The sequence below is a fragment of the Drepanopeziza brunnea genome, assembly GCF_022702325.1.
Source record: "Drepanopeziza brunnea f. sp. 'multigermtubi' strain 214-2 chromosome Unknown ctg3, whole genome shotgun sequence".
NCBI lineage: Eukaryota > Fungi > Ascomycota > Leotiomycetes > Helotiales > Drepanopezizaceae > Drepanopeziza > Drepanopeziza brunnea.
In genome coordinates, this window is record NW_027094066.1 from 1,286,882 (window position 1) to 1,299,710 (window position 12,829).

The 12,829-nt window shown below is 49.0% G+C and overlaps 1 protein-coding gene across 1 annotated transcript; it reads right to left on the reverse strand.

Annotated features, from left to right (window-relative positions):
- Positions 1-6,610: 6,610 nt before the first annotated feature.
- Positions 6,611-7,891, reverse strand: L3040_002536 (uncharacterized protein; the record flags this gene model as incomplete). The annotated part of the gene is made up of 2 exons (XM_007290650.2): positions 6,611-7,500; positions 7,561-7,891. 2 exons carry the CDS (start codon positions 7,889-7,891, stop codon positions 6,611-6,613), a joined length of 1,221 nt encoding a protein of 406 aa, XP_007290712.2.
- Between the last annotated feature and the right edge of the window lie 4,938 nt (positions 7,892-12,829).

A 12,829-nucleotide genomic window follows, 5' to 3' on the forward strand; every position in this document is an offset into this window, starting at 1 on the left:
ACGTTGAGGCCGAGGTTGATTCCAGATGGCTACAAAGGCGAGAGGGTATGATGTCAATGAGGCTGTACTTGACTTCCAACCTCCGACTTCGCGATCATCTCCTCTCCGTAGCGTTACGTATATTTCTCTCTCCCTCTCTCCCTCTTCTCGTCGTAGTCGATCAACAATCAATGACCGAGCGCGGTCAATTCCAATGCATTGGTAGACGCTATCAAAAACTTCTACGAGCGCAAATTTCGAGATGTTCCAACTACAGCCTCGCCTCGGCCGAACTTGAGCCGAAGAGGAAGGCACGATGGTCAATCAGTTCCTCATCCAGTGAATCCACGATCTCCATCTCTTTACAAGTTGAACCAAGCTGTGTCAATTCGAGGTCATGTCTATTCATCCCTCTTGGTATTTACAAAAGTCAAACCCTTCCAATATTACTGCTCGCCACCTACCTTCCGATCTCAAAAGGCAGGGAGCTATCTAGATGGGTCAGCTAGCGCCGGGCGCTCTCGCTTAGAAACGGTCCCAGACCTACCCCCACCACAAAGGCACATTTTCTCCAAAACCATTTTCTTTAAAAAGACGGTCATTAGATGACTTATAATCATCGCTAGTTTCCAACCAAGGATAATTTATTCGCAAGACCGTCCTCGAGCAAGAGAGCGTCCCAAGATCGACCCACGAACTTGTCTGTATATATTTTTGAAACATAATCAATGATAAAACCGTTTAAGATTTCTAAAGACCGACTAGTAACCCTCTCAATCGAGATACTATCATAGTGTAGAGACCCTTTCTACGGATGAGACTAATATAAAAGCTTGCCAAACGAGGTCCAAATAATTGCTTCGTTTTAGAAAGTTGGGTTGTGCGAATCATTATAACTATCTTAGTGGTATACTTCTTAGCGAACACCCCTATCCAACCTTGGGCTTAGTAAATGATTATTAAGCCGGTCTTCATGCCAAGATATGCTTCGGTATCGCTACCAACTCATGAACGAACGTCAACGCTTTCGTCGATTAAATACTAAAATCGACCGATTCAGCGGAATATAAACCACTCGCCTATCGCACGCAGAGCTCCCTCCTCCTCCCACTCCAATGCACAAGCATACGGGAGCAAAAGGGGGGGGGATGCAAGGGACCGAGAGATATCTGCTTACTTCGTATCAATATCAGCTTTCGGACAGGAGTTTGGGACAGTCGTAAGACAATCTTTCAACGAAAAGACAGACTCTTACAAACAATAATCCGATCAATTAAATCAATTACATTTCATATCAATTACAATAATAATTTAAACCATTCAAACCGTTATCTATTAGATACGATCGATCTTATTTCAAGTCTTGATTACAAACCCACTTAGTACTACTAAAAATCAAAGACCATCCTTAGAAGAGACGGTCAAAAGATGGTCTGTGGACCGTCCAAGTGACCCACTGCCTTTAACCCTGCCTTGAGATAGTAAAGGATCGGGAAAGGTCGGGGAGCAAAAGAAAATACACCATACTACCGGTAGCCATTTGCTTACTAATCTAAGCCTGGCCTTCGGGATATCATCCCAAGACAATATTTCAACGAAAAAGACAAGCTCTTATAAACGAGGATATAATCCATTAAATCAATCTTATTTCAGTGCCAATCTTTCTTCGAAAAGGTAGAATCTTATAAACAACGATTCAATCGGTTCAATCAGTTCCATCTCATTTTATTCCATTCCATTTAAATTAGAATTCAAACCATTTAAGCCGTTATCTATCATATACGATCGATCTTACGATCTCATTTCAAATCTTGACGACGAGTAGTCTAGGTTTACTAACCTTATCAAAAGTCAAATACCATCCTTTATAAAAGCGGAAGAGACGGTCCGAAGATGGTGCAAATGAATCCCCTACCTGCCTTTAGGGTAGTGAAGGGCGGTAGGATAGGATTGGCTCGAGGAGCAAAAGAAAATACACTAGCTATTAACTTACTAATCTAATCTAAGCTTGCCTGGCCATCGGGATATTGTCCCAAGACAAGACAATCTGTCAACGAAAAGACAGACTCTTATAAACGATAATTCAATCGATTCAGTTAGTTCCATTCCAATTCCATTTCAATCACAATTACAAATACAATCTAAATAATTTGAAGCCGTTGCCTATCAGATACGATACGATCTTAATTAAAGTTTTGACGACGAGTAGTCTAGGTTTACTATCCGCATCAAAAATCAAAGACTATCCCTTATGAAGGTAAAACAGACGGTCCGAAGATGGTCTGTAGACCGTCCAAATGACCCCCCACCTGCCTTCAAGGTAGTGAAGGAGGGCGGAATAGGTTCGGGGAAAGAAGGGGGGGGGGATAGGGGAGCAAAAAGAAAATACACTAGTATCTATCTACTCACTAATCTAAGCCTGCCTAGCCTTCGGGATATCGTCCCCAAGACAAGACAATCTTTTAACGAAAATGCTCGTCTTCCAATTAACGATTCAATCAGTTCCATGCCCACTCTCATTCCCATTCCATCACAGTTGGAATAATTCAACCCCTTTTTCATTTACCAGATACCATCGATACGATCTCATTTCAAGTCTTAATGACGAGTAGTCTATCTGCTAAATATATCAAAAGTCAAAGACACCATGCCTCATAAAAGAGACGGTCCGAAGGTAGTCTGTGGACCCCCACCTGCCTTCAAGGTAACCAGTATAGGATCGGGGAAAGGTCCGGGGCGGGGAAAGGCCCGGGGCGGGGGAGTGGGGGAGCTGAAAGGAAATACACTACCTATACTAGCTATTCACTCACTTACTAGTCTAAGCCTGCCTGCCTAGCTTGCGGGATATCGTCAATCATCTTAATCCAATCCAATCCAACCTTGCAACCACAAGCTCATCTCATCTCGTAAACAACAACTTAATCAATTGCATCAGTCCCATTTCATCCTATCTCCACTCCAATTCAAATCATTTGAAAAAATCTAACCGCTTCTTTCCAAATCCATTCGATCTTAGATATAGATATGGATATGGATATGGATTTGGATATGGATATGGATATGGATATGGATATGGATATGGATATGGATATAGATGTAGATATACGGACCTATAGTGAGCCATCGGCCACCACTCACCAGCCACGCCACCACCAGCCGCCATACCAAGCAAACCCACCTCTCACAAAATCCCCGAGACCAACCGTCGTCAAAACAAAACCCAAGAGATCCTTCCTCATCTTATCTCATCGGACGATCAGCTCGCTGACCGTCCTTGGAAATACCTTAACCCCCCTCCCCTACCCTCCCTCAAACCTACCTGCCTTTAAGGTACCTAGGTACCTAGGTACCTAAGTAGGTAAGGTAGCTGAACGGGCCGTTTGGGTACCTACCCAGCCTTCGACTCCGTACCCCGTACTCCGTACCCCGTACCCCGTCCATCTCTACGTGTACACTCATCTATTCATCTACACATCCCTCAGATAGAGCTAAGCGAAGGGAGAAGAAACAAGAGAAACACCAGGAACGGGCCGTTTAGCCCTCCACATACACGCACATCCATAGGTGGTACATAAGCATCGACAAGCGAAGGGGGAAACAAGAAGGGCGCCAGGAACGGGCCGGTTAGCCCTTTTCCCTATATGCACAGATCTGTACTAGCACATCCCGTCGAGACGAGCGAAGGAGGGAAAAAGAGAAGAGGCGAGAAAAAGAATACCAAGATCCAGTCATCACAACTCTGCTTGGATCTCCCTAGCCTACCCTTATCTTATCTTCCGGGCGTCCGTCCCATCGCTCGATCAAGTCAAATCCTACCCCGCACGAGACTAAGACAAGTGCAATTTCCCAAGAGAGACTGAGTTCACTAATCCTCATTAAATGATACAGGATACTTTTTGAGCCTGTCGCGAGGCGGAGTGAGAGTGTGTGTGTATCCCGCGAGCGAAGTAGGTAAGGTACGGTAGTGAGTGAGTAGATGTATATATATATATATGTATAGATATAAAATATAAATTCGACCATAGATAAATCGAGGTCTACTTTCTTCAAAGTCGAGGTCGCCAAGGCTGGCTTGTATTAGAAATTGCTGAAGGGGGGTGAGTGAGGTGGAGCTGTACGTGCTGCCGATCCGTGCGTTGCCCTTCCGTCCCGTACTTTATTTGTTCAGTATCAAAATCCTACCTAATGGTCAGTGCGCTGAGCATTATCTCTTTTGTGTTATCTCTTTTGTGTTATCTCTTTTGTGTTATCTCTTTTGTGTTATCTCTTTTGTATTGTATCGTATCGTATTGTATTGCAGCCCCCACCATCCATCCATCAACCATATCGTAAACATTGGCGCCGCCTGCCTGACCTTACCGCCCGCTCAATTTACGGAGTAGGGCTATTCCCAGTTCTGCTTGCTACCTAACCCCCCCCCCCCCCCCCCCCCCCCCATATCTACATTACGATATGGTTGCTTCCCCTCTCGCGATTAAAGCTCTGTAGGTACCATCGACGAAAGAATATTCGGTCGGTGTAGAAGAAGAAGAACTTCTACGCTCCACCCCTGGGCGGTTGCGCTTAGCTCAGGCGTACGAGGTGCACGACACGATACGATACGATACGATACGATGCGATAACCCTATCTTATCTACAGTATATATCACGGCAGAAATCTTTCCTTAGCTGCACAGCGAACCTTCTCTCTCTCTCTCTCTCTCTCTCTCTCTCTCTTTCTCTCTCTCAAAAAAAAAAACCAAAAAAAAAAGGATAGAAAGAAGCAAAAACGAGAAGAAGGAAAAAAAAAATTTCCGTGTAAATCGGAGTACCGATAGTCAAGAACCTTCTAAAGTAAAAGAGCGACAGACAGACAGACCTTGTTAATACACTCGGAAGAGCGCTAAAAAAAAGACCGCCCCGTGTGCTCTTACCTACCTAGTTAATTTCATGCCTGACCCCCCATCCGCCCCACTTTTTGACATTGCCATCTCACCATCTCACCATCTCAGAAAGCCAGAAGCGTGATCACAATCTCTAATGGTAACGACAAAGACAATAAGTAATCAATCAATCACCCATAGCCTCTTCGATACCGATAATTGCAACGAGGTATTCTAGAGACTTGACACCAACCACCACCACCACCACAATCAGCCATCACAATCAGCCATCTCTCTTCCCAAAGCCGACTTTTTTTAAAAAAAAAAAAAAAAAAAAAAAAAAAAAAAAACTTCCAACTAAACTAACTAAGCGCGTAAAGAGAGGAGAGAACCCCGTTTCCCCGCTTCCGCTTCCGCTTCCGCTCCCCGCCATCTCCTCTCATAGGTACGTTTCATGTTTCATATTTCATATTTCACACGGTCTATGCAATCTATGCAGTCCAAACGAAACAGTGCGCACACAAGCAGCAGCGCTGGTTCCCTCCCTCCCTTCTCTCCCTTCTCTCCCTCCTTGTAGGAATCCGATCCGATCCGATCCGATTTGGTTCTTTCTTTCTTTCTTTCTTCTTCTTTAATGACGATGACGCTATCATCGCCGTAGCCGCAGCCGTAGCCGTAGCCGTATAGCTAGCTACCTACCGGTAAGTACATAAGTACATAAACAAATAAATAAATAAACAAGTAAATAATTATCCGCCTCATACCTACCTTAACGAACAAACCCCCCCCCCCTTCCCCCCAAAAAAAACCAAAAACAAAAGAAAAAAGAAAAAGAAAAACAAACCCCCCCCCCCCTCCCAATCAGCACCTGCCACCCACAGACGAGAGAGCAGACGGGGAAAAGCTACATACATACATTCTTTCCTCATTCATCCATTCATGCATTCATTCACTCTTTCGAGAACCGGTTCCCAGTTCCCAGTTCCCAGTTCCCAGTTCCCAGTTCCCCACGAAAAAAAAAAAAAAAAAAATTCATGGCTTCACTTCACCGGCGTTGTGCATGGAAAGCGCCTCGCTGAGAGGCTCTCTCCGCCGTGTTTAAAAAAAATCATAAGAGAGAGCATACCTACCTATACCGACCGGTACTGCTCGCTAATCTGGGTTCCCCCCCCCCCCCCCCCCCCCCCCCCCCCCCGCGGTGGGCCCTGGCTGGTTCGGATGCGTACAAGTACCGGTAGGTAGTTATGCCGGGCTTGGCGAGCGCGATTTTGGGGGGAAAAAAAAAAAAAAAAAAAAAAAAAAAAAAAAAAAGAATGTAGACCTCGACTGAATCAGAGCTTGAAAGATAAAGATACTAGATTCCTATATACCCAGTCTGTCCCCGATACCAAAGGTACGGTACGGTACGGTACGGTACTATGATTCCCTCTGTGGTTCCATTAACGCCCTGCTCGTAATCAATCACCCACCCAAGAAGGGAATATGTACATGTGCGAAGAATAATCCTTGAACCCGTTCGCTTTTCCTTGCCCTGCCATTCCCATATCCGTACGCCAAACCCGTAGACAAAAAAAATCCATGTGTGAGGTGCGCGATCAGGGGGTATATCCTCAACAGACCCACTATCCAGTACTCATGGCACCAGATAAACAGCCCATGCTTCCAGCCCTTTTTTTTTTCTTTCTTTTTTTCTTCTTTTTTTCTTTTCTTCTTCTTTTCTTCTTCTTTTTTTCTTCTTTTTTTGCTTTAACTATCCGCAATAGTCCACGTTAAAACTCTCCAACATCGAGAGACCATCGACGGACGAGAGAAGCCACATCCTCTCCGAAGTAGTCTTCGGTGGAAGAACCGTTGTATCCCGGGGGACTGGCAGGGACGTGCTCGTAGAGGGGCGGTTGCTCCTCGTCCCAAGAGATGCCCATACCCGCGCGCTGGGTGACCGTCACGTTGAAATGCATCCGCAGGATCCTCGCCGCGCCCGTCGCCGTGGCGTGGCTAAGTTTGTTCAAGCGGCAAAACTCCTCCGCCACGATCATCTCCACGACCAAGACGTGCGAGACCTCGAGGTCATCCTCCGTCTTGGTATCACAGATCGGGTCTGCGTCGGGTCGAATCATCAAGGGGAACTCCATCTCGATCGTGCCGTCGGCGGAGGTGTAGTCGGCCTTCCACCCCGTCTTGATCTCCCCGGTGCCGATGTTGCGGACATCCTTCCGGGCGACGCCTTTCCTCAGACTCTCCATCCCGGTCCATTTGGCACCGTGCTTGAGGCACGAAGGCGCGACGCACGTGGCCGTCTCATCCAGCCTCCAGTTGATCCGCTTCATCTTCCACTGCGTTTGCGACTTGGTCTCCGGGTTGCGCTTGACACACCCGTCGATGCGCAAGGCGACGGTGCTCTCGCCGATCGGGTAGATGACCGAGGGGAGATCGCAGTTGGCCGTCAGGTTCGTGGGAGGGAAGATGCGGAACGACTTGCGCGGTTGCTCGGCGGGGCAGATGGCGCGCTTGACCTCGAGGACGTGCACGTACTTGATGGTCTCGGCGCTCCGGGGTGTGATGGATGCCCGCAGGACGTATTCGATTCGCAGCAGGCGCGAGTCCAGGGACGCGGGCAGATGGCCGGGAAGGAGGAAGCTGAAGGGAAATGTATGCTCGCCTGGGCTGCGATTAGCACACGGATCGCACGCCGCGCCTTGTGGATGATGCCTCGACTCACCTCGTCTGAAGGTTGCGGGACCCTGCATAAACTTCCATTTCTGCAACTCGGTGAGCTGGTGGGAGCACGCATCGCAATGAGCGTGGAACGGTGCCTTGTGGGTGACCTCCATGGCCAGCGACATCTGGCACTCGCCGTCGAACGAGATCCGGTCCTCGTTGACTTGGAGCTTCAGGATACCGGAAAGCAATGCGCCGGTGCTCGTCGCCGGAGAGTTGTACATCATCAGCGGCGGAGACTCAATCGTCATGTCGAGCGTAACGGGGCGGTGCTGCGAAGACAATCTTGGGGAGTGAAGGCCAAGAGACAGCCGCTTGACAGCGCTCTGCATCGTGACGGCGTGGTCTTCGAGAAGCAGAGAAGAGGTGGAGGAGGAGGAGGAGTTGGAGGAGTTGGAGGAAGAGGAGGAGGAGGAGGAGGAGGAGGCGGAGGAGGCGGAGAAGTTTCGGCCATAGACCGAAGGTGTATTGCTTGAAGAGCGGCGACTCCTCTTCTTCTTGGAGGCTATTGGAGATTCGAATGAGGCGGTACGGGACCGGAAGAACGAGGATACCCGGTGAGGCATCTTCAAGTGTTCCAGCTAATGCTGGCTGGCTAACTGGCTGGCTGGGTGGGTGGCGGTAGCGCCCAAATGTGAAGAGAGCGATTGAACAAAGGCACAAGCGCCGGAGACGGATCAACGAATCGGAAGTATTCGAGGGTGGTTTGTGTAATGAGTGAGGGCTAGTAGGTAGGTAGGTATGGTGGTCGACTTCTTGGTGCTTCCAAATGATCCAAATCAAGCGGCATGCATTCGAAGAAAATTGTCAGGGCGCGGGACGTGGTATGACGTGTATGATCTGACTGATTCCTCTATATATATATATATTTTTGAATAAATGAAAAAAAAATTCTCACCGGTGGGCGGGCCGCGGGGGCTCCTTAAATATATTTGAAAAGATTTCCCCCCTCGCCCCGAACTATGTGTCACAGTGTCGCTCTGATTAGCCCGAGGCGGTCTGGGTTATGGGCATCATGAAATTGACTCAGGGCGGTCGGTGGTGGCGTGTGGGAAGAAAAGGCACGTGTTTGGCTAATCACGCACCTTGCAGGTTGTAGGTAAGGTAGGAGGTACTCCGTGGGATAGAGGATATAGGGCAGGCAGGCAGGCAGGCATTGAAGCACCTCCGTGGCTCGTTCGCCAGCCCCGTGGTCTGTGGATCATTTACTGGTCCGGGCCTGGACGAAGATCCCGGTACGAATTACGTCTTGCCATACTGGTAATGGATCAAGGTACGTAGTAGTAGTACTAGTACCTGGGAAAGGGTGATGGATGTGTGTTTTGATTTGACTTGTGACTCCCTAGTCCTAACCGAGTAGTAAAGCTAGTGCTGGCCGAGTCCTAGCCTAGTCCTCACGTACTACTGTACTAGTACATCCATGACCGAATCAACAGCAGCAGAGCCAAGGCCGAACTGCGACAGACCCTGATGGCGATCCCTCCGGCTCAAGATTCAAGAACTTCTTTCTCTCTTGACTGCCGAGAACTCTGTTTCCCAACATGGCGATGCTAGGTACTGTATGCATGTATATATGTATGTATATATGTATGTATATATGTATGTATATATATGTATGTATATATGCGTGTATATATATACATATATATATATATGTATATATATTCTCCTTCGCGCATCATCATCCTCATGACCCTCATCCTCAGGACATACACGGGCCGGATCAGATGCATCGCACACATCCTACGTACTACGTACATGCACCCAACATATGCATATCTGCACCCCGCATACCCAAAGCGGCGCGACATCCACGGGCTCTGATGCTCGCACAGTAATCACGATGAACACCTCCTCGGAGCAGAAGGAGCCTTTCCACCTGACTACCGCGTGCAATTGATGCGGTATTTAATCCATACCAACCGCGCCGTGGGGCCCGGCGAGGAGCACGCGTGACATTTTTTGCATTTTGTATCGCGATGCAACCTACCGACAAGGGCGGCGGCGGAGCGCAGAGAGGAGAAGAAGCAGAAGAAGAAGAAGAAGAAGAAGAAGAAATTGATCAGATAAGCAAAATAAGGATTTGCAAAGAAGAAAAAAATAATATCAAAACCTTCTTCGGAATCTTAAGAGGGTTTCCGAGCTAGTGGTGAGTAATAGTCATCGTCCTAGGTAGGTAGTGCAGGTCGTTGTGCTACCACGAAATAAGCTTCTTCCTTCAGAAAAAAGCTAATTTCTTCTAGCGGGCCTGTCCATCTCATCCATGCCATCCCATGCCATCCCATCCAGCTCATCCCGCATGCCTTTTCCTCCCATTCGCACTCCGAGGTCGCTGGTCTCCCTGGATTGTATTACTCGATAGTATGGGAACCTACCCACCTCCCGCGATCCACCACCCCGCCCCCAATGTATAGTCGTAGTGGTAGTGGTAGTGGTAGGACGTAGGTAGGACGGTGTACCAGTATAGTATCATCCACCGAGCGGTAGCTACCGGTAGCCCTGTCACATCTGGGATCGCCAGCGATCGGCCGATTTGGCTACTAGTAGTACTACGTACTACGTACTACTACGTATAGTAGTAGTACTACTACCTAGTAGTACTACTACTACCTACCTAGTAACTCGTGCAGCCAGGAAAAGTCAGTCTGTTCACCCCATGCCGACAATCATCCCCAATGCAGAAGTCAAATTTTACTGGCTTTAGGCGAGCGAATCCCAACCCCGCCAGCCAGCCAACCAGACTCTCTCGTTTGCCACCCCCGCTCCCCAATTTTAAAATTGTGAAGATCAACGCATGGGTGGGCAGACTTAGTAGTAGTAGTACTACTACTACTACGACGACGACGACGGGAACCGCTGCTATCCTATCTTCCCCGTGCGCCCCCCCCCCAGAAAGATCGACGTCTTCTTTTCTCACTAATCAAGACCGTTCTTATCGCGACTGGATGATTACTGTACCTATCAAACCATAAACCGGCCACACAACTCAGGTAGGTAGGTACGCAGCAGCACCCAGACGAAAGGCCAAAGTTTAAAAAAAAACAAAAACAAAAACAAAAACAAAAACAAAAACAAAAAGTCCTCCCGAATCCAGACGCTCTCCCGACCAAGTTAGGTATCGCTCCTCTCCATCTACGACGTACGTATCCGCTGCGGGATTACTGTTATCGAACCATATAGCCGACAGCCTGACCAGAGAGGTGGAAAGAGACGGAAGCCAAAAGCCCAAAGTAAAAAAATGCTACGCACCGGGGCCGGGGCTCGCTCCAGACGAGTGCGGTAGGTATTTCCTATCTACGGTACGGTGCTGGATCGGATCGGATCAGATCGCCCCTGGGGATTACTGTACGGGTATCGAAGCATAAAAACCCGACCTGACCTGACCTGACGGACACGCAAGAGGTATGGACAGAAAGTAACGTGCTCCTGAGTCCAGACGGGTGGGAGACGGACGGCCGGGCCTGGCCTAGGTAGGTATTACGTAGATACCTACACACCTCTTTCTTATCTGGCTCGGCGGTTGAGAAAAGTGTGATAGGAAAAGACGGGTGGGAAATCACTTTCCTGTTCTTGCTGGGAGGAGAAAACTTGTTTTTTTTTTTGGGATTTATATACGTACGGTCGGACATTGGGGGAGGAGCGGGGGTTACTCCGGGTTGGGGGGTGGGTTCATCCGGGGCTGGGTCACATGCTCGGTTAATGTCTTGATGTGAGTGAGTAAGTGAACAACCGACGGAAGTCACGGGGGGGGCCTTAGGAACAAAAAGGGTGATTTTTCTCGCGCAACTCTTCCATGATTTGATCTCAGAGAAGGAGTCAACAGCGGGGGACAGGAGAAGAGATGGACTCGGGAAGAAAGAAAAGGGGGGTTTTCTTCCTCGGGAAGCTCTTCGGTAGTGTATCTAAGCGACAGGCGTCGAAACAAAATATAACCGTCGCCGCGGCGACGCTGGGCATCTCCTTGCTGGCCTTCTTACCGATCGGCTCTCGACGTGCCTGCTTCGTCGAACAGGCGGATGTGAATCACAAGCTGCGCGAGGCCCGGCGTTCTCCAGAGTCGGCACGAGTTCTGCATGTCTGAGGGCCTGGAGATAGATAGATAGCACGGCACAGCAGCGAAGAAGACACGGTCGAAGCTCACGGCAGGATTGCCGCGGAGCAGATTCGACGGCGGACAGTTGAACCAGGGAGCGAGACGGTGTGATACGCCGCGGGTCTGGTATTGCTTGCTTGCTTGCTTGCTTGCTTGCCTGCCTTCCACACCGTGCATGATCGGTACGCGCGCCGAAATGCAGCGAGCTGGGGTAGGCTGCCGAGGAGAGGATCCGGAGAGGTGGTAGACCGATGCCTACCTCCAGCAGACGGTGTGTAACGGCGAGATGGCGAGAGAAAACATGCCTCCGGGGCCGGCCACGCACCGGTGTGATCCCGTCAGGGGGAACCTGAGCGTCGTCCTGAGCACTTGCATGCGTCGTGATGGAAGACGCGAGATGTGAGAAATACCCGCCCTTTGACCGGACCGGCGGGCGGTGCGCCTCCTCCTCGTCTCTCTCTACCTGGTCCTTATAGATGCTGTGCGATGATTCCGAAGCAGCTGTTTTGCAGCGGTCCTGATAGCAGTGGTCTCTCTCTGTGCGGGGGTTAAGAAACAGTCGCTGGTGGAGAGGGCTCATCACTTCAATTGGTGTAGAGAGAATCAAGATGATCTCTTGTCGTTGGACTTTGGTTTCGTCGTCAAGGGGTGAGTGAGTCCAACGTCCTGCCTGGAATAAGCTGGCCCGCTTACCCTCTAACCGAGAGTCGTTGAGCTCGGTTAATCCCTAACCGAAAGTCAATAATGAAAGGTCGGCGATTCTGAGATGTATTCGTGCATCTTGAAATGCATAGCTAAATCAGTTACAGATACCTTGGTAGCATACAAGCATCGCGGCGACAGTTCAAAAGTGGATAGGGTCTTGTTGTAGCCTAACCTCCCCGTAGCTTTCGCCGTCGTTCATCTGGCAGCCACCTTGGAATTGCCTTAACCCTCTAGCCTCTTTTCTCCCTCTCAAGCTTTCCGATCCCAACTTCATAACTTTAATTTAATGCCTTCAAGGGCGAAGAACAGGTACGCTTCTATCTGCAAAGTCTGATAAGGGGCCAAATGTACAGATGATCAACTAGCACCTCCCAGTCTCGATTATCGAGCTCGTATCGACACCTCATTTCCTAGCAGCCGCCCATCTCACACAGAGGCACAAAAACACATATCTGCATGTTCTGTAAGCCAA